Below are 23,213 nucleotides of genomic sequence, written 5' to 3'. Positions count from 1 at the left end.
ATTAAAGTTGGAAGTTAAATCAGGAGCACGGCTATTTGAGCCCGAACTGGACAATGACAGGGATATTCCCGTTCCAACTTTGGCATTGCAGTTCATTGAAGCTGACGTTATAGTGCACTCTGAGTCACATTCCAAACTTATCCCTCTGGGGGAATGTTGGGGGGATTCCCTGGCAAAGGCCGTCTCCCATCAATTGGGTTTAAGCGTCACACGGAGTACGATTACAACCAATTATTCACTTTTCAGCGAAGGGTCGTCCTCTGGACCATAAAGAATTACAATTACAGCTGGGCAGCATGGAGGGGAATATTTACCGGAACCTATTCCGCAGTATTTAAAATCTGGAAACCAAGCATGGAATAATCCTTAAATTGAAAGAGGAACTGAGACCACAGTTGAAATGAATGAGAATAAAACAAAACATTTTGCCACAGTAAACAAGCAATTTAGGATGACACTGATATCTTGGGCTGGTATGTGCCTGGATGCATGCTGTAAATCTGTTGAAGAATATATCCCGCTGTAGCACACACACAATCAAAGGGGTTTACAGCATGGCCCAATTTTTTGTTTAACCACTAAGTTTGTCCTAATTGCCCACATTTGACCCATATCCCTCTATACCCATCTTACCCATGTAACAGTCTAAACGCTTTTAAAAGACAAAATTGTACCCACCTCTACTACTATCTCCGGCAGCTTGTTCCAGACACTCAACACCCTCTGCCCCTCCGAACCCTTTTATATATGTCCCCTTTCACCTTAAACCTATGCCCTCTAGTTTTAGAGTCCCCTACCTTTGGGAAAAGATGTTGACTATCTAGTTGATCTTTGCCATCATGTTATTCAATATTCACATCCATGCTTTTTCATCAACTATTTTTCAGTGCATCAAGTATCAGCCTTTCCCCACCCCAAGTATCAGATTCCTTTCACTATTACACCAATACGGGGATGATGCTTTTAGTAAATAATGCTGTAGCTGTACAAGGCTCTGGTTAGACCACATCTGTCCAATTGTGGGCAATGCCCCATTAGGAAGAGTATATTGGCCAATGTAGACTCACCAGAATGTTACCAAGACCCCAGGGGTTAGATTATGAGCAGAGATTCCATTAACCTGGCCTGTATTTCCTGGAATGTAAAAGGGGTGATTTGATTGAAGATTTTTATATTTTGAAAGGAATTGATTAGATGGAAAGATTGCTTTATCTCTGCGGGTGCAAGTGTCCAGGATGAGCAGACATGATCTTTAAATAAGAGAGAGGCCAATCAGCAGAGAGGTTTGAAATCACTTATTCATGTAAAATGTTGCAGAAGTGTGAAATTCCCTCTCACAAAAATTACTAACGCAATAAATCATTTTTAATTAAAGATTTTTTCTTTTCATGATCCCCAGGGTATAGAAGGATATGGTGCCACAGAAAGTTTACATCGGATACTCAGTACAGATAGATGGAGTTAGGAAACTAACATACAGCCAAATTTAGAGAACACAGCAGGTTAACCTTTTGGAAATATTTACTGTTTGCAGGTTCCTTTGTGCTTCAGATAACAGCTACAGATGCTGATGACCCGACGTATGGAAACAGTGCCAGGGTAGTGTACAGTATCCTGCAGGGACAGCCATACTTTTCCGTGGATCCCAAAACAGGTAAGTGATTTTCTGTCTGAATTGTAGAGAGGGAGCATTGGTGAAGTGTGCTTTGTTGGCTGTAAAAAGGTTGAGTAACCTAAGGTTACGAGGGTGTTACCGAAACACACGCTCGTTCTTTCACCTTACTTTCCAAAGCACTAATATGTTAAAGCAGTGAGTGTATAACACAAAGGCCAGAAAATAGACAGAGATTCTGTATCCTTGTTTGCAGCCTTTTGTGCAGTTTCTGATTTCTCAGAAGGTGCAGAAACTTTCTATGATGGGAATCCCCATTGCCCTCAGCATCATCTCACTCATTAATAATCATCACATGTTAGTACAATATTTGTAGTAGGGCAAAATCCAGGAAGTGTGGGCTGTAGTAGGAGAGAAATGTATAGAAAGGGTTAAGCAGGTAGCACTGTAGTATCCACACTCAATGCAGGCAGACAGAACAAAATACAAATAACTACATCTCAAATGGCACTAAAACAGTCATACCCCAGGTGGTATTGCTCTAAGGTTACAACAACCATATGAGAATTGATAGGCTCCAGGGAGGAGAACCATTATGCCTCTGAAAACTTAATTTAATATCCAGGAGATGTATAATTAACACCCATTCAAAATCAGTTTGACAAGCACAACACTTGTAGACAAGAGATGTCCAGAAAATGATTTAATCTAAAGCACACCAGACAATGGAACTGTACGATGTAGTCAAAAATAAAAATGTAACTAATTCAAAGTAACAGTATGATGACTTGTTATACATATAATCTTTGTAATGTAAATAAAGAGGTATAAGAACCTGTAAGAACCAATGCTCAGTAGAGCAGCTCAGAAACAAGTTATAGTTACAGCCACAAGTTCTGTTCTCCTTCATACATGTTGAATAAAGCTGTTTTTGTTGAAGTTTTACATGGTCTTGAAAGATACAGTTCATTCATTCTCTTCCACAGTATTTTTATTTTTGCAAACTGTGTTCTGGATAAAACATTATTACTACAACACAAAACCTGAAATAAAAAAGAAAGGAAATTCTGGAAATACTTAGCAGGGCACGCAGCTACTGCAGAGAAAAAGGGTAACATTTCAGAATAGTGAGCTTTCATCTGAGCTTTTTTTCAATCATTCATGGGCATAAGCATCACTGGCTAGACAAGCAGTTATTGGGTTGGTAGACAGTATTGAACCATGTGTTGTAGATACACCCACAGTGCTGTTAGGAAGGGTTTCCCTGTGGCAGAAGCAGCTTGCTATTCACCGCTGACAGGATTTCTGGCCCTGGTGAATTTGGTGGTGACTTACATTCCTCACCTGTTCCATCACTGGGATACCGGCAAAAGGGATCCACTTTGGTGGGAGCTGAAGATCCCATCAATGGGAAGTGGAGGGTTGGAGAATTCCACCCTTAGTAGCAGTTTTATACAACTGAATGGCTAGCTAGACCATTTAATATTGCCATGAGTCTGGAGTCAAATGTTGGCCAGACCTGGTAAGGACAGCAGATTTCCTCCCCTACAGGATATTAATAAATCTGGTGTGTTTTTATGACAGTCTACAATGGTTCCATGATCATTACTGATTCCAGCTTTTAAATCCAGATTTAGTATTTGAATTTAAATTTCACTTGTGTCTCCAGAACATTAGCCTAGAGATGTTTTGATTGCTAGCCCAGAGACATTATCACTATAGCACCACCTTATCCTCATGGATGACCAATGAGACCGTTGATTCTCAAAGCAACTCCGTAATCACATTCCAAACTTAATTGTCCTGGATTGATTAATTAATAATAGTTGTCATGGAGCAAAGAGTAAAACTCATGCCCTATAACCTGCTGATACAAACAGACCACTGGCAAGGAGTCCATCAGTAATTAGTGATATGTTTGGCTAAAGATGTTATTAACTAATGCACATCATTTTCAAACTTATTTCAACATTTATTTCTCAATTGTAAAGTCAAAGGGTGGGATTTTCCAGCCGCCTCACCCCAAAACCGGAAAATCCCATCCGAGGCTAATGGACCATTGCGTGGTCCGCTTCCCCCCACTCCTATGATTCCCATGGTGGGCAGGACAGGAAAATTCCCCTCAAAAGTGTATTTAAGATGATATGTGTAATATATCCCCATCTCCTTAAAATAAGTAAATGGACTAAGCAATTAAGTGAACTTGTACACTATAGATTGAAAAGAAATTCTGCCCCATTTGAACAAAAACTCTCAAAAAAGATTTGCATGTTTCTGTGGGCATCACACAATGGGCGGCAATAACTTCTTTCGGAGTACCTTAGCACCAATTTCCATCATACTTTATCAACAATGTGGAATTTTGCAAAGCTTTGCCCCAATAGATGGCACTTTCTAATCTGAAACAGACTGTTGTGGGTTCTGGTTCAAACTTTTCTTGGAGATGTATTTCCTCGTCTCAATGCCATTTTAACTGATTGGTTTGAAATCCCTGGCATTATTTTCCAAGTCAGTGGAAAATAAAAGCTGGCGTAGTGTGCGACAGATTGCAGATTTGCACCAAGCTTGTTTCACACTGGCACAGACCAATTTCACCCCCAGAATGTTTATGCGTCAGCAAGACAACTTGGTCGTGGAAATGTTTATCGCATCACATCCATCCTCTCCTCTGTCACTTCCTGTGCCAAACAATAGGTTCCAATTGGCCACATGACTTCCCCATTTAACAAGGTGGAGAAGTGTTTCACCCGAGGAATCTAACACTAACTGTGCCTTCCTTCTGAGGATGTTTCAAAACGAAAAGTATTGTATTTGCAATAATTACAATGTCAAAGAGTCATTGAACAAGAAATTGAAAACTAGGTTTGTGGCTTATTGATATAATAATACATTTTCAGGGTAATACTTGAGGTAATTAATGGGCACAGTGGGAAATTAGTAAGCCCACAGCTAAATATATTATGTAAGAGAGCCCAATTCACCAGAGATGGTATTTATTACATTTTCTTACTGACCAGGACAGATCCTCTGTTTAGCAGATTTTCTTGAGCTACCTTCAGTTTAGGCTCGGGATTTTGTTGGAATACCTGGCAGGATGTTGCCTGTTCATCTTCTCCTTGCGTTTTTGGTTCTGATGATGAAAGTTCTGTGGGAGTGCTTTCAGTCGTTGTGGCAAAGGATGATGTTCCGTTCATACCGAGCCATTTATTAGTTATTCAAAATAAGCTGTTCAATGAAAACTTGGTACTGGATAGAAAGACTTGTCTAAAATATAAGCAAACTTTCTAACCAAGGGAGTAGATTTATTTTACACCTTATGTATAATTTTAAAATAATCATCCTTGTTTTAGTCGTCTTAGTCTTAGTCTTAAGCCTATCCCAATCTCGATCGTCCTCCAGATTTACAACTCGTGTAAATTTCTGTGCTCCCTCCCAGTTCTATCTCTTTTGCATTCCTGATTTTTTTTGCTTGAAGCTCCTGGCTCTATTACTGATGGTTGTGCCTTCAGCTGACTTAGTCCTAAGCTCTGGAGTTTAAATCTCTCTGCCTCAATCTCTCTCTCCATCGACATGTTCCTTTAAACTCACCTCTCTGACTAAGCTGTGCTAATGTTGCTGCCTCACGTGGCTTGGTGTCAGATTTAATAATTTTCTTGTCAAGTACCTGGGGAGATGTTACCAGGTCAAAGGCGTTCCGTAAGTATAAGCTGTTGTTGGTTTCTTCAATGTAACACCAATTGAAAACACCAATAAGGTAAAGAGAAACTAAAAGCAATGTTACAAGTGCAGCACTGAAATCACAGCCTCTTTGCAATTTACAAATGGTGACTAATTGTTTATTCCCCAAGTAATGATTTCCCGTCATTCACCCAACCATCTGAATAGGTTGGAATTGAATATCCATACTGCGAGGTAGGTGGTATGTTACACTGAAAGGCTAGTCTGTGAGTCCATCCTGTGTTTTATTGATTGTGTCATTACTTACAAACTTCACAATAATGGAAAATACTTTATTTCTTCACTCTGTTGCATATTTAGGTGTCATCAGGACGGCCTTGTCAAACATGGACAGGGAGGTGAAAGAGGATTACCAAGTCATCATTCAGGCCAAAGACATGGGTGGACAAATGGGAGGTTTAGCAGGAACGACAACAGTCAATATCACTCTCACTGATGTCAATGACAACCCACCAAGGTTTGCCAAAAGTAAGTTCTCCCGCTGCCTTTCATCAGTTCACAAAGAACAATGTTTGACTTATGATTTTCACTTCTGCGACATGGGAAATAGAAGCAGTGGGCAAACAGTTACCACGGGAAACTTTCCTGAATTTGTGTAAGTTTTTGGGATAATGTTTCTTTATTTGTGAAGTTTGTTATCAGGCTACTTATTTACTGCCATTATCTGTTTGTCTCACGGACCCAGGCTTGTGAGTTAGGGGTTGTTGTCCAAGGTAAAATTAACACCACTTATTTGAGTTGCAAAACTATTTCTGTTTTGGGAACGAGCTGCCAGAGGCAGTAGTAGAGGTGGGTATAATTTTGTCTTTTAAAAAGCATTTAGACAGTTACGTGGGTAAGATGGGTATAGACGGATATGGGCAAATGTAGGCAATTGGGAGTGGCTTAGTGGTTAAAAACTGGGTGGCATGGACAAGTTGGGCCTAAGGCCCTGTTTTCATGCTATAAACCTCAATGACTCTGTCAAGGAGATATTGTTAGCCTTTCACAGGTCACACTGCTCTGAAAATATTAGAAATATCTGGGCTGTTGTTTGTATGTTTTCAGAACGCAATTGTCATGTGATAACATTTATTGATTACAGAGGTAAAGGGGGGGTGGGGGGGTGAGAAAGGCAAACATGTTGCGTATCTAGGAACACAATTGAACTGCTTTCCAAATGATTTTATTAGATTTTAAAAATGCACAACTATTGTAATTCACACTTTTTGCATTCTTCACTCCTGTTGTTCTTAGCTACAGAAGTTTGTGAAAGTAATGTCTTACTTCTAGCCTTGCAGTTTAACTACAGTGGCATTGTAGATACAAAATGGACTATGACTTTGGTGGGGAGGGGGGTGGTTTCAAACTGGTCTTGGTAAAGCCTGTTTTGGAGTGCCACAAGACCCTTGAAAGTTGTAAACTGATGTGCAAAGTTTACAAGCGCAGCCTTGAAATAAAGAATACCAGATGTCATTTACAGAAAGGCACATGCACTCAGCATCTGTCAGAAATGTGCAGGGGAAGCAGATTATAATCTTAATCAAACACTGAGTTGACACCAGCGCTGCCATTGGGAGCTCTGTGCGCCATTCCCTGCCCTCTCACACTCTCCCACAGCTGAACACATGTTCAATGCCATAAAGGACCCTCCTTGGATAAAGCAACATCCAAAAGAGATCTCCAACCCTTGCAGATTAGTTACTGAATGAATACTGCTGGCTATTGTTGCAATTCTAAGTATTTGGATGTTTTTCCATACTTGTTAACAGTTTAATATTTACAGGGAACTATCTGGCTGCTGCTGAATTTCCATTTTGATGACTCAACGTTTGTGTAGTTGGGTTTCCTTTTTGGCGTTGGAAATCACTGGGAGAATGAGCCGAGGTCACACAGAGCAGGGCAGGCTGCTGGGAGAGGAAGGAGGAAATGGGGAGAAGGGCTGGCAGCAGAAGACCAACTCGGTAGAAGGTTTTTACAGAGCAGATTAGTTTGTGAACAGATGACAGGAAGGTCGTGATGCCCTGCGAGCCTCTTTGTGTACTGGCATCCATAGCCAAGATGAAAAATGCCTGTGTTTCCATGAAATCAGCAGTCTGAGCTCCTACTGCTGCACTTGGATGTTAGATGGCTGCTGCTTGCGTTGCGATGGAAGCTAAGACATCGGCCATCAGAAGTTGCAGCATGGTCAGCTCCACAGGTAGATAAGTGGAGCTGACTATCCATTATATACGGGAAAGAATGGGCTCTGGCATTTGCTCAAAGCCCTGTGCTGAGTGCTGCTGGCCTCCTCCATGTTGTTTGACATTGAATGCAGGTTTTTGGTGGGCTTTCCTCTCGACCAATTATTTGGGGGTGTAAAGCTATTCACTGCCTTCTGCAGCCTTACTCATTAAAATCCCCGCCTGAGTCCTTTGCAGCAGAGCCAGAGTGCAGCGTCCCTCTGTGGCAAGCCCGTCCCCTCACTGATCCTGCCTCAGCCCTGAGTACAGTGTCCTTGCACACACTGTATCCCCGCTGGCAGATTCCCTGCCTCAGCCATATCCTCAACACCATCTGCAGTTCTGCTCCCTGCGCTGGTGGAATTGAGTGGCAGTTCATCTTCATTCTCATTGCTGCCCTGTTCTTGCTCCAGTGCCCGGGAAGGCTGCAGTCCTTAATGAAAAGGGACAAGGATAAAGCTGTTCCAAAAGGAGAGCACTAAGTTAGAAGTGCATGTTTGCATCGTCTGCAATTTATAAATTAATGGGATTATGGAGATGTGGGATGAGAGAAGGAGGATGAAGTATGTGGAAACCATCATCTTCAATAACATCAAGCCTGCTGCGGATCACTTTTTTGACAATAGTTCTTCCAATATAGGCCAACATATCGATATCCACATTATCATCCAGCACAGTCTCCCCTGTGTGGGTTATGTACATAATTTATAATGCCAAACCTCTTCATCCCCACCTCCCCACATCCAACCTCTTAGAATCATAGTAACCATACAGTGCACAAAGAGGCCATTCAGCCCATTGAGCCTACACTGGCAACAATCCCACTGAGGCTTTATCCCCGTAACCCCACTTACTTACCCTGCTAATCCTCCTGACTCTAAGGCGTAATTCAGCCTGGGCACTCCATCTAACCCGCAGTGTGGGAGGACACTGGAGAACCTGAAGGAAACCTCTGTGCAGACATGGGGAGAACGCGCAGACTCTGCACAAACAGTGACCCAAGCCGAGAATCAAACCCAGGTCCCTGGTGCTGTGAGGCATCGTTGCTGACCACTGTGCCCCCATGCTGCCCTCTTAGTTCCTGTTTCCTCTGCCAGTGTGTCACTCTCTCCTCCAAGACAGAGGGAAATATGTCAAAGTGCCAGATAACCTGTTGGTGTGAATGGCTGGTAATGTGTGTATGCTGTGAGATGTAAGTTTGAAGTTTGCACCAATAATACATGTGTAAAGGTCAGGTGAAGCAGTTGAATGTTATGTATGAGTTCTGAATGCTGGTGATTGTCAATAGGTGAGTGATGGGATATGGTGTATTGAACAGTGGATGAAGATAGTGGTACAGTTGGCAGAATATGGCACTTGATGATGCATTCACTGACCTTAAGCACTCATGTGAGATTATTGAATCTCTTCCAGCATTGCATCCGTGTCCTTGTATTATATTCCTCGCATTGGTCATCAGGGCTATGTTTCCAGTGTCTTCTCATTGTGTTTCTGGAGAATATCTTGCCAGCCCTGAGGGTACAGGACATCTCTACTCCTTTGTGTTTCCTCCGTCAAGATCTCTAATGCAGTGTCCAAAAGCCTGAGAGTCTGCTTTCTCCTTCAGTGAGTCGCTAATTTCTCTTTCCCAAGTCTGATTCAGTTGCAGAATAACTCCTAACACCTGCTGCAGCCACAATACCCTCCTATTTATGAGGCACAGACAGTCTTTAAGGAATGCAAGTTATCAATGATATTGCCTGTTTTATTTATTCAAATAATTTACCACAAAACTTCAGATGATTTTTTAATGCCTGACCTGCCCTTCTCATCTGAAAATAAGAATCTACTCTTTGATAAGTGTTTGGATCAGAGGCCAGTTATCCATCAGTCAACCTGACCATCGTGGAATACTGCAGCACTTGGAAAAGTGTGATAAAAGCTGATCCCAAAAACACCTCTCTTACCCAAGTGCCTAGTGACATTATCAAAGTCTAGACTCTCATGCCAGTTGAGGAGGGCAGATCTGTCATTAATAAAAACCCTTTTAAAGAATCAAGGTAAATTAGCAGACTAAAATCACGCAAAGTTTTCATCCAAGGAGTCTCTATGTCTCCAAGTGATGGACAATTTACACACTGGTTATAATCAGTGATTCCCCATGGCTTAGTTAGTCCATATAGTTTGTTGTCCTTTCCTGATCTTTAGAAATTGGAAACATTCCACATACAATTTCAAGCCGTTATTGGCTAGGCACATGGAGCACACAAGAATTATAGGGAGTGGGAGAGCTTGATCTTGGGTTTGGACATAACTCTGCACAACATTGAGGGCCAAAGAACATATGTTCGATGTTCTAATCCATCCCTCGTACTGATTGAACTAAAGACATCAGGGAAAGCAGTGAATGTATTACGACTGGTGGGGGCAACATCAATCAAGGAATTAGCTGCTGATCCACAAAAATGCACTTGTTCTTTTTATTATTATTCGCGCATCATGGGAGTGTCACCACCGAGGCCAGCTTTCATGTCCATTCTTGCCTGTGGCTAGCTAGATCATTTCACAGGGCAGTTAAGAGTCGGTCATTACTGTGAGTCTGGAGTTGCACATAAAACCAGGTTGTAGGTGATGATGGCAGATTTCCTTTCCTAAATGATTTAAGTGACCTACATGGGTGTTTTTATGACAACTCAGTTGTTGTCATTAAATTTATTTAATTGTTCTCTACCTTTTTATTTCTTTATGGTCTTCCTTCATTTTTCTTCCCCTGCTCCCCCCACTCTTTCCTTCCCCCTAATTTATCCCCTTCCTTTATCTTTTCTCTCCCAACACCCCCCCACCCACCTTTTTTACATTCTACTTCTGTCCCATTCCCACTCCCATCCCCAACATCTTCATCTATCAAGTTTACAGCATCCCTGCTGTTTGGCCATTCACACCCTGTATTCTCTCTGTGGACAGCTATTAGCAATCTTTTCCCCTGGTTTCTGTGACTGTGATTCATCTTTCGTCCGCTCCCCCTGCAGTATAAACATCTCCCACTTTCTGTATTTTTTTTTAGCTTTGACCCAAAGGATCATCTGGACTAGAAACATCAGCTCTTTTCTCTCCTTACAAATGCTGTCAGACCTGCTGAGATTTTCCAGCATTTTCTCTTTTGGTTTCAGATTTCAGCACCTGCGGTCATTTGCTTTTATCCAGTGTTCTCCCAGTCGCCATTACTGATATTAACATTTCATTCTAGGTTTGTTTAATTGATGAATTTCAAATTGAAAACTGCTATGATGGAATTTGAGTGTGTCTGTGGACTATGAGCACAGGCTTCCGTATTACCAGTCCTGCAACAAAGGCAAGGGAGAGGATTTTAAAGACAAGGGGCAGGATTTTCTGCCTGCACTTGGCCAGAAACTGGAAAATCCTGCCCAAGGTTGACGGACCTTTCCATGGTCCACCTCTTGTCCCCTGTGATTCCCATGGTGGGCGGAATGGGAAAATTCACCGCAAAATACAATTGCAGCAGTGGAGTTTAAAGCTTAATTTAGCATTGAATAGATGCTAAAGTTTTTAACGTGTGGATTTGTTTTGTGGTCTGTGTGGTGAGTGGATTGAAAGCCATGGCAAAGGTACGGGGACTGTGGTGGGCAACGTCCGACATGCAACAAACAGACACAGGAAGCTGTCTGACAACGAGGACTGAGGGAGCCTCATAGAGTCATAGAAACCTGACAGTGCAGAAGGAGACCATCCGGCCCATTGAGACTGCATCAACCATAATCAGCAACCATTCGCAAAAATGAGAGAAATGCCTTGATGGGCAAGTGGCCAACATCTCAGAGTGGACAAAATAAAATCATTTCACTTGGTGGAGAATTCTAAAACCAGGGGACACAGATTCAAGATAAGTGGCGGGGGGGGGGACATGAGGAAAAGCTTTTTTTTACATAGAGGGTGGTGGATCTCTGGAATTCACTGCCCGAGTTGATGGTGGGGGTCAGAGACTCTCAACTCTTCTAAAAAGTTTCTGGATCTGCATTTTAAGTGCTGTAAGTACAGGGCTATGGGCAGGGTGCAAGAAGCTGGGATTAGAAAAGGTACCTGGGTGTCCTGGTGTTAGCATGGACAAGATGGTCTGAATGGCCTCCTTCTGTGCTGTAACTTTTCTATAGTTCTTTAACCTTTTTACTCCCATGTTTCTTTGCTTATTTTCTCATTTCCCTCTTTAAAGCATTCACTCGTGTGTGGTTCCTCGGACGTTAGCTGTGTGGAAAGATTGTGTGGGGAAGTGGATTTACTGCCACTGAGTTCACCAATTTCTGTAATAACTGGGCAGCTAGAGAAAACTGCACTGCATGAAATAATCCAGAAAATAATAGTGATAATGTTACATATCAGATGTGCTATAATTAAATAAATGTAGGAATCATAGAATCAATAGCAGGAGACAGGCTCTTTGGCCCAAACTGGTCCATGCTGACCAAAATGCCCATCTAAGCTAACCCCATTTGCCTGCATTTGGCCCATAAGCCTCTTTCCTATCCATGTATTTGTCCAAATGCCTTTTAAATGTTGTCAATGTCCTTGCCTCAACCATTTCCCCCAGCAGCTCATTTCACATACCTACCACCCTCTGTGTAAAAAAAAAGTTGCTCCTCAGGGTTCCATTTATTCTTTCACCTCTTAAACCTATGCTGTCTAGTTCTCGATTTCCCCAACCCTGGGGAAAAAAGACTGAGTGCATTCACCCTATCCAAGCCTCTCGTGAGCCTCGTACACCTCTGTAAGATCAACTCTCAGTCTCCTATATGCCATAGGAAAAAGTCCTAGCCTTTCCAATCTCTCCCTCAATCCTCCAAGTCCTGGCAACATCCTTGTAAATCTCTTCTCACTCTCTCCAGTTTAATAACATCTTTCTTATAGCAAGATGACCAAAACTGAACACAATATTCCAGGTGCTGCCCTCACCAATATCCTGAACAACTGCAACATAACTTCTCAACTTTTGGTTGAAGTTACGTCATAGACATTCTCTGTACTATTTCAAGATTATCTCATAAATCAAAACTCAAGTCATGTAAGTGGTTGCAAAAGGAACAGCTTCTTCACCTAACAGAAAATTGTAGCTTTAATTAATACAACACCTTTTGTCAATCTAACAATTGGATCACTGATTTATTTGTCATGATTAGACTGGATTTTAATTATTTTTAGCCTCTTGATTTTTTTCGAAGTCTAGGGAGTGATAAAGGCAAGTGCAATAATGATTTGCCACAGTCCAAATGTTCACCAAGTTAGAATAATGTGAACACAAATATAGATCAAGGAACAAGAGCAGATTGATGATGAGCTGCAACAAGATGAGAGGAAATACTTCCAGCTGATAACAGCACAAAAGGATTACCGTGCCAAAGTTTGTTTCAAGTTAATGATGAGGTTAATGGCCCTGTCATTATTTAAACACAAATAGTTCAGTAACTTCTGACCTACTTTAGAACCCAAAACATTTATGCGGCTGTTCCAATTGAGTTCCCAGTCAGTGGTGACCCCTAGCATGTTGAGGAACTCAACCACAGAAATGCCAAGGCATTATCAAAGATTCTCTCTTGTTGGGAATTATCATTGCCTGACACTGTGTGGCAAGGGCACTTCTTGCTACTTGTTAGCCCATGCCTGAATGTCATCCATGTCTTGCTGTGCAGATTGCCTCATGTAAATGTAATTGAACATTGTAGAATAATTAAGGAATGCTTCTGATCTTATGGGCGGGTGGGGGGCGGGGTGGTTGGTATGGAGTTCCTTGATGAAGCAGCTGAATATTGTTGGTTAACACACTACCTGATGGACTCCTGCAGCAATATCCTGGGGCTGAGATGATTAGCCTCCAAAAGGTATAGCCACCTTCTTTTGTGCTAGATATTCTGTTATCATCATTGTATGTCTTTATTGAGGTTTTTCATGATCTGAACTCAGTTACCGCTGGAGGCTAGACTGTTGGTAACTTTTATTGAACATTACACTAACTGTGTACAGTACAGGCTTAGCACAAGATTCTATAATGGACTCTATTTAAGACTGACTTACAGTCATACTACAGATATCACTTCAAGCTGTTGACTGTTATTGGCACGAACTCGGTTGATGTTGTTTCAGATTGGAACACTGGCTTGTGGTGGTGCATAATGTTGTTTACAAAAAAGGTGCGAAGAATCACATGGAAAACCAGGTGAGCAAGTAACCAGAGCGGTTGTAGCATAACACTTATTGAAGACTAATTATTACAATAAGGAAAGACATATACACAAACAGGACTATAATGGTCTAAGGCAGCATGGTGACACAATGGTTAGGATTGCTGCCTCACAGCTCCAGGGACTTTGGTTCGAGTCTCAGTTTGGGTCACTGTCTGTGTGGCATTTGCACATTCTCCTTGTATCTGTGTGGGTTTCCTCCCACAGTCCAAAAATGTGCAGGTTAGGTTGATTGGGTACGCTAAGTTGACCCTTAATGTCCCAGGATGTGTATGTTAAAAGGTTTAGCAGGGTAAATACGTGAGGTTTCGGGGATAGTGCCTGGGTGGGACTGTTGATCGTGCAGACTTGATGGGCTGAATGGCCTCCTTCTGCTGTGTAGAGTTTATATTATTCTCAGGCAGATACGTATAGAATGTAGTATACTCACCTACAAGTTTTATGTAGAAATCATTCTTTTTGGACTTTAGGGAGTATCGTGGAACAGAGGAATTTTGGAGTTCAAGTGCACAGTTAAAATACTTTGGTGAGGCCGCACCTGGAGTATTGTGTTCAGTTTTGGTCGCCTTGCTACAGGAAAGATGTTATTGAACTAGAGAGAGGGCAGAAGAGATTTACAAGGATGTTGCCAGGACACTCGAGTCTGAATTACAGGGATAAATTGGACAAGCTGGGACTTTTTTCTTTGGAGCATAGGAGACTAAGGGGTGATCTTATAGAGGTCTAGAGGATCACGAGAGGCATGGATAGGATGAATGCACTCAGTCCTTTTCCTAGGGTTGGGGCATTGAGGACTAGAAGGCGTAGGTTTAAGTTGAGAGGGAAAAGAATTAATGGGATCCTGAGGAGCAATTTATTTACACAGAGGGTGGTATGTATGTGGAATGAGCTGCCGGAGGAAGTGGTTGAAGCAGGGACAATGAGAATATTTAAAAGGCGTTTGGACAGATATTTGGATAGGAAAGGTTTCGAGGGATTTGGAGCAAATGCAGGGAAATGGGATTAGCTTAGATGGGCATTTTGGTCGGCATGGGCCAGTTTGGGCCGAAGGGCCTGTCTCCATGTTGTTGACTCTATATATAAGAAATCTGAACTCTGTTCCCAAACAAATTCCATTTCAATCGATCTATAAATAAAGGCCAACTTACAGTTATTACACGGTATGTGATTGAGGAGTTATTCTGGGAAATATCACTTCTTAGTTCAATAAAGATCGATTTTTAACTGCTTCCACAAACGTTTCTGTATTCTTGCTTCTTGACTATAAGCTAGAACTGGCTCCCAAGTTGCTAGGTGGAATCTGCTTCCCCAAATGTTCGCAATTATACTATTTTCCCCTTTGACAGTTCTTGTTGTGTGTTTGCTGTCTGTCCCTCAGTTTCTGTGGCTCCAAAATAAATTAACATGTGTATGCCTCCCTGTGGTGGTTCAATCATCTAAGCAAGGTGTTTCCTATTAGTATGAAGATGTATTTTTCTGATCTATCTGAAGTCTGCTAATCTCATTACCGGAAGACTGTGAAATACCTTTTCAAATGCTTCTGCCTGTTAGTTTTGTCATGTTCTCGGTGTTGCTGGTTACTGAGCACATTCACGACAGTTTCCCTCCCTTTCTTCCTTTAATGGAGCCCTTTGGTGTTACCTTTGGTCAATTACTGCTTTGGCATTAAGGTCAGCTCACCACTGGAATTCAGCTCTAGGTTTATGATTGGATTAGGACTAGAATGCGGTGTGGGGCCGAATGGTCCTGAGATGTCCAGACAGAATCCAACTGGGCATCAATGAGCAAATAATTAGTAAGCAAGTGAAACTTGGCAGCGGCGGTGTTGATTACTTCTCCGATCAGTTTTCCATGGTAGTAAACAAGAGACTCCACAATTGGCTGGCTTGGATTTGTGTAGACAGTTACTAGAAATGTTATGTTAGCAAGAAGATGCCATATTTTAATAAAGTATTTATGGCCAAACACTCATTAACATCAAAATTGAGAAAATGGATGTTATTTTTATATTTTTGGGTTATTGTCAGGCAATTACGTATAGAAAGTACTAAACACACCTACATGGTTTATGTAGAAATTATTATTTTTGGAATTTATGGAGTATCGTGGAACAGAGGAATTTTGGAGTTCAAGTGCACAGTTCTCTAAAGTTGGAGTCAAAGGTAAATAGGGCAGTGAAGAAGGATTTTGGCATACTGGCCTTCACCAGTCAGGGCATTGAGTATAGAAGTTATGTTGCAGTTTTAAAATACTTTGGTGAGGCCGCACCTGGAGTACTGTGTTCAATTTTGGTCGCCTTGCTGTAGGAAAGATGTTATTAAACTGGAGAGAGGGCAGAACAGACTTACAAGGATGTTGCCAGGACTTGTTATTCATAGAAATAAGAATCATAGAAATCCCACAGTGCATAAGGGGGCCATTTGGCCCATTGAATCTACACTACAACAATCCCATCCAGGCTCTGTCCCTGCAAACCCGCATATTTACCCTGCTAATCTCTGTAACTAATGCATCTCAGGGCACTAAGGGGCAATTTAGCATGGCCAATCAATCTAACCTGCACATCTTTGGACTGTAGGAGGAAACTGGAGCACCCAGAGGAAACCCATTCAGACACAGGGGGAAAGTGCAAACTCCACACGGTCAGTGACCCAAGCCGGGAATCGAACCCAGGTCCCTGGAGCTGTGGCGCAGCAGTGCTAATCATTGTGCCACTGTGCTGTGAAGGTGGTTGTGTATCTGTAAATGAACTATTAAGCTGGAGAAAAATCACTAAAGACAGGTTGTCTGGGAGTTTTAAGACACAAAAGGATAGAGGTATAAGGTTTGTATATTTTTAATGAGATGTTCTAGTAGGTTTTGAGGTGCAAATGGGTCGGATCTAACATTTACATGTTTAGATCAGTTGAAAGCTTGTTTGAGTATCACTGGTAGGTCAGAAGTGACCAAGAACATTTTGCATCATACAGGAATTCTGTGGGTAAAACAAGAGAGTGAATTGAATTTTATTGACCCTCCAAAGTTAGGACAAATTAGGAATATGAAAGATTTTATATTTGGAAGGATTTGAGTTTTAGAGGTGTGAGAAGAATGGGACCAAAAATGAAAGGCGGGGAAAAGGGTATTTTAGAGATACTGTGGAGATCTTGGGGATTGGCTGTTTGAGGAAGATCTCTGAGAAACAGCTCCAGACTGGTAGAAGGGGAAGTTTGAATTAGCCATTTAACGAAGCCAGAAAACACTTGGAGTTGCCAAGAAATGGTAGTGTTTTTGAAAGTTTCTTGGATTTCCAAAGCAGAGTGAAAGGGAATCTTGTGGCCTATCTTTACTGAAGTGACAGCAGCTTTATGTTGGTTAATATTAATGGATTGTTATTGTTGAAAATATATAAGGGAGTGTTACCCGAAAGGTGTTTAGTTGTGAATTTGACCGAGTAGGGAGTCCTTTGGGAGCAATGTCTTGTAAGATATTTTTAACAATGTAACTGTAATTTTGTGTGCTTAAGTTCTGTTTTCTTCTTGTTCACAAACCTTTCATTTTCAATTCTTAAAATCCCAAAAGTGTTGCTAGACTTCTTTGTGCTGAGATCAGTATATTTTCTTCTAGTATTCAGAATATGAGAAAAAAAGAGGGTATTGCCTGTAAGCCAAGTTTCCTTCTGAGAACTGATTTGCTCAAGAATTAATATCCTGGTCAGAACAATATCAAGCAGCTAACATTATGAAGAAATCTCTCCAGTTTTGTATAAAATATCATTCTGAATAATGAACGTTTCTGGTATAGGACATCCACTGTTTGCTTCCCCACAAAGTTTTGGTTTAATTCAGGTCCACATTTTTAACCTTTATTTAATATATGTGCTGCTACTTATTAAAAAGATGGCGTTATCTTCCCTCAGTAAAACCAATCACTGAAATTACTTTTGCTATTGAACCCTCCAAATGTCATGTTGATTAATTCATGACAATGCCTCTGTTCACTGCTAGTTTGATTGTGCTGATTGCAGGTTGATCGGGAAGAGTGTTCTGTTAGAAATCTCCAGCTGTGTAGCATAAACTTTCTTTCACCGATATATTTGTTGCATTGCAGATATCAAGCTATTAGCATCCAACTGTTTTCTAAAAAAAAGCCCACGGTTCTCTTGGTAACCATATGCATTGGTCACAGAAAGGAACTTCAATCACAAAAGCTTTCTTGGATAGAATGTCAGATTTGCTCAGGAACTAATGCAATTCAGGCAAAATACATCTGACTCAGTTTGATGCATTGAACTTCTTGCTACGATCAATTCTAAACTGGAGAAGTTGTGTTTTAATTAATCCTCAGTAAATGATTGAATTGATTTATTAATTGATCCATTTTAGATCACCTGATTTTGATCCTTCCCCTGAATAAGGCTGGCCAGTTGATGGCTCATTTTTCTCATTTGTGGACAATTTGGGATTTAATGCGTTTCTCCTCAGTAATTTTGTACAGCCCGTTAAGATACCTGTGATCTATTGCAAGGTTGTGCATTGTTTGACTACATGAATACTGCCGTGGTGCTTTGTACCTATAACGTTCTCTTTAATGTCTCCATCTTGTGCCCTTGACTTGTAACAGTTACTTGAGAAGATAAATTTTGAATAATTTAATTAGGATTCTGGCTTCTCGAGATAAGTGCCAAGGTAACTTTGGACTTCAGGCTTTGGATTGCACATCACATATCTTAAACTGCAATGTTACAAATCCAGATTAGAGGTTTACAGGGTAGCTTTTCTGTTTATGATTAAACCTAATTGGAAATGAATAGTTGCTGGATTAAATCGAGCCAAAGTGCAGTGGACTCGCTCCATACATTTCTTCAGACATGGCTCATTTGCATAATTATTCATAACTCCCCGTGTAATTCCATTCTTGTGAGAGAGTTTGCTTTAATGGAGGGAGGGAAATATGTATTTTAGGTGAAGGTTGAAGGAAGGCAGCCACTTATTGGTAAGAAGTTACAGAAGAGGATAAAAATCTTCAAAACCCGTGTCTAACAGGGAAAGAGGGAAAATATGTCAAGCAAAAATTGAAATGCAAGGAAACAAAATGCGTAAAAATGTATGGAATCTATAAGCATTTAATCTAATTATGGTGCAGGATGGGATAAAGGGCTAAAACTCAAAATCATGGGAGGTAGCATGATTGGGAATGCCCTAACTCAGCTTGAAGGAGTGGTTGGGTAGGGAATAGTGATTAGGCAAGAATTGTAAGTTAATTGTTGGCAGAAATTCCAGCCTCCATTGCACTGTCATTGTTACACCAACTAAAGGCAGGTCCTATTCGTAACTTCAAAAATGGACCCTGTGCTCATACAGAAGATTCTGGAACTGTCTTTTACTTGAAATAGGCTATGATAAATGGTCAAGATTATCAACAAAATTTAGGTGACCTTTGCAAATTCAATACATACTATCTGAAACTTCCAACAAATTCCTAATTGCATCGCACTGTGGGTGTCGGGTTTGGGGGCGGGGAGGAACCCCTTGAAATGGACATATCAAGATGGCTATGATCTCATTGTTTGGGGGATTTTCCAAAACACAAGCCCCATCTTCCTGTCTCCAATTTGGAATGCTGAAAATGAGAGCTGGGCGGAGATGATAAATCATGAGTAAGTGTGAAGAAAGCATTGATTATCTACAGTGCGTAGTGCTGGCTTTCAGCCAATTCCTCCCATTTGGGCAACACCAGTACTGATCATGTGATCATTAGATAGCAAAAGAGACAACAACATCGAGAGGCTGCGTCATCTTTACCTTTAAACACCTGGAGACCATATATCTTAAAAGAGCTTCCCAACCTGATTCCAAAATTCTAAATTCATCTGTAAAGATCATCTGGTAAGAAAAACATGTGCCGAGTATTGTGACCTGCAGATCATTCATCTCTTCGAGGGGATCCTGTAATTATTTGGATGATTTCTATTTCTTTCAGTATCATCCTCCTATTATAGTCCAAAGACGTGTAGGTTAGGTGGATTGGCCATGCTAAATTACCCTTTAGTGTCCCAAGATGTATAGATTAGGGACATTGGAAGGGAAAATATATGGGGATAGGGCCTGGGTGGGATACTCTGTCGAAGGGTTAATGCAGACTCAATGGGCCAAATGGTCTCTTTCTGCATTATAGGGATTCTATGATTATCTTATGCAATTTTTCTTCTGGTTTATAGTTACTTGGGTTATTCATTTCTCTTTTTTGAGGTGTAACATTTGGCACCTTCCAAACCACTGATACAATTTATTACCTCTCCTCAATTTCAATCTTAATCTAGTTCAGTATTCTCGATATAATTGCCCATGTTTCATGGGTGACAGGCCACATTGTCCTTTTAATACTTGGCGAAGCTGACATTTTTGTGAAGCAGTAAAGAGGATATTGCTCAGGCAACAGCGAGTGGAAACCATTCTCACTTTCTCATCACATCTCACATTAACTAATGGGCAAGAAATAATGCTTCAGAACAGCATGAGTTACCACTGTTCTTAGACTTGCCATTTTAATCCTGTGATTGATGCTAATCTGCAATCCCTTGTGATACATTATGATAAGACCAATTCAGGACATACAGGCTGCTTCAAATGCTCTATAACATAACCTTTCAAATGGTTTTAACTTCTCATACAATATTTCTGCATCCCAGACCTGTTCACAACAACTCTCTCAATAAAATCCATATCATCAGTCAGAGGGAAGGAACTCTGACATAGTACAATGTAACAATGAAATTAGAGTACTAAATGATGGCACACAGCAGAAATTAAATCTACCCTGATCATTTTAAGGTGATCTATTATATTTTTTCTGTGAAGTTATGATAATAAAATCAATAATATCAGCTTCTGGGCATTGAGAAAATAGTCTCGTTGTCAGATAGGTGAAAAATATGTAGTCTCAGAGGTCAGAGAACCCTTCTAACCAACAGAATCACTATTTTAAACCATTAGTTTTTCAAAAGCAAACTTGTTTATATCTAAAGCTAAAATGTTCCAGTTGTGCATGGCCACCAAATGAACACAGAAATGTATAACTATGATCCTTTCTAAGTGCACTGTGATGATACTGTGCCTTTTAGAAATGTATATATAATGTATTTCTGATGAGGGGGTTGTTTAAAATATAGCTGTTTTACATAGAACATAGAATATTACAGCGCAGAACAGGCCCTTCGGCCCACGATGTTGCGCCGACCAGTTAAAAAACAATGACCCTCTAACCTAAACCAAACCCTTTCCATCCATAAACCTATCCACGGATCTCTTAAATGCCCCCAAACTAGGCGCATTTACAACTGCAGTAGGCAGGGCATTCCAATCTCTCACCACCCTCTGGGTAAAGAACCTACCCCTGACATCCATCCTATAAGTACCACCCCTTAATTTAAAGCTATGCCCCCTCGTGCTAGCTTTCTCCATCCGAGGAAAAATGCTATCACTGTCCACCCTATCCAAACCTCTAATCATCTTATATGTTTCAATAAGGTCCCCTCGCAGCCGCCTTCTTTCTAACGAAAACAACCTCAAATCCCTCAGTCTCTCCTCTGGTGCTGATTTGTCTGCACCAGGCAGCTCACACCCTGAGAATGCAGACTAATGGTTGATTTTAGCTAGGGATGAGTTTGTTTTAATCTGAGTTAATGCATTTTTGTTTATTTGGGTTTCCCCTGGAGTTTCAGAATAGGTCATGTTAATTGACAAAATCATGTGCTTAAGGGGAGGAACTAATATTACAGGGAAATAAAGCAGGCAGTTACTGATGCATTCTGAAAAAAGCAAGAAGTCTATATGCTGCTAATAGACTTTGAACAGCAGTCTAAGTCTTTAAGAGGATTATTGCTTGAAATTGAACAAATAGAGATAAGTGAGCAGTTAAGAATTATATCTTGTTGTGTTTAAGCATTGTTCAGTAAAAATTAAGCAAATTTTTGATTATACTTGAATTCCATAGTTAAATGAAGTTTGTTTTGATAAAAGCTTCCAAGTATATCGTCAGTAGAATCACACCTAGAATTAAATACCTTATCTTCACACTAATGCCAAAATAGCAAGAAAATTGTTGGGGTCTAGTTGGGCTTCTTAACATTTTGGGGGTTTCTGGTCAGCCCCCTAATGTCATTCTTTTTTCATTATGTGAAAATGCAAGTTTAGTAGCAATAATCTGATATAATAGTAAAATGGGAATCAATGGGTGAGGTTTTCAAGGCTTAATAGTAACAGGTATCATTGGAGATTGGAGATTTATTAAAAGTAGGCTGTCCACATTTTCTCTTCCCACTGGCAACGAAAATCCCACTCATCATATTCAACATTATTCCTGTCCTTGAGCAAAATGTATGAATTTGAAATTTGAATTAATTTTGCTTTGTATTTAAAACCCCTGGAGTTTAGGATACCAAAGGAAAAGGAGATTATGGTGAATTTATACAAGATATTAGTTAGACCTCAGCTGGAATATTGTGTATGGTTTCTGGGTGCCACATTATTGGAAGGGTGTGAACACATTGAAGCAAGTGCAAAAGAGCTTTACAAGAATGGTTCGAGAAACGAGAAACTTCAGTTATAAGGATAGATTGGAGAGGGTGGGACTGTTCTCCTTGGAGAGGGGAGGATTTAAGAGCAGATTTCATAGAGACGTTCTAAGTCATGAGGAGGCTGGACACAGTAGCTGGGGAGAAACTGTTCCTGCTTGTACAAGGATCAAGAATGAGAGATCACAAATATAAAGTGGTTTGCAAAAGAAGCAGATGTGATTTGAGAAAAAAATTCTTCACACAGTGAGTGGTTTGGGTTTGGAATGCATTGTCTGGAAGTGTGGCAGAGGCAGGTTCAACTGAGGCATTCAAGATCACACTAGATGATTATTTGACTATAAATGATGTACATGGGTACAGGGAAAAAGCAGGAGAATGGCACTAAGTCATGATGCTCATCTGGAGATCCAGTGCAGACATGATGGGCTGAATGGCCTCCTTCTGCACTGTAACAATTCTGTGAATAATGTATGATCATTCTTTTCATTGTAAATTAGAATATTGTTTGGTTTAAATTATGGTTTTATTTTATTATAAATTCCAAAATAAGTGTTAAATGCTTGGATTTTAAATTCCAAAACATGTTGGTAGCACAGTGGCATCTATGATTATTCATATATGCCAGCGTAGATGACCCCGGATTTATAAAGGAGACTCAAAGAACATTCTGAGGTCTGACAATTCTCTATGTAGCAAGGACAATGGGATTGACATTCTACTTATTCAATCAGGGTAATAAGAGCAGCACCAGCTTAAAACCTGTTGCCCAGTAGTGGCCATTTGCTTCATCACGTCCTCTGCTGACTCTTTGAATGTATGAATCCCAAACCCTTGCTTTGCATCCATAACCCAGTAAGTTCCTCATTCTCGGCATCTTT

General features: G+C 40.7%; 1 protein-coding gene across 2 annotated transcripts in view; it reads left to right on the top strand.

Moving 5' to 3' along the window:
* The window catches only part of LOC145360102 (cadherin-12-like), a 547,570-nt gene that overhangs the window by 394,414 nt on the left and 129,943 nt on the right, over nt 1-23,213 (top strand). For both annotated transcript variants that reach the window (XM_080215073.1, XM_080215065.1), the window contains 2 exons: nt 1,535-1,654; nt 5,651-5,818. In XM_080215073.1, coding sequence (XP_080071199.1) covers nt 1,535-1,654; nt 5,651-5,818 — 288 coding nt within the window. The remainder of the gene's footprint in view (nt 1-1,534; nt 1,655-5,650; nt 5,819-23,213) is intronic.

Source organism: Carcharhinus amblyrhynchos, chromosome 2 (genome assembly GCF_965287045.1).
Source record: "Carcharhinus amblyrhynchos chromosome 2, sCarAmb.v2.hapA, whole genome shotgun sequence".
Taxonomy (NCBI): domain Eukaryota; kingdom Metazoa; phylum Chordata; class Chondrichthyes; order Carcharhiniformes; family Carcharhinidae; genus Carcharhinus; species Carcharhinus amblyrhynchos.
This window is presented reverse-complemented; position numbering and strand designations above follow the sequence as displayed.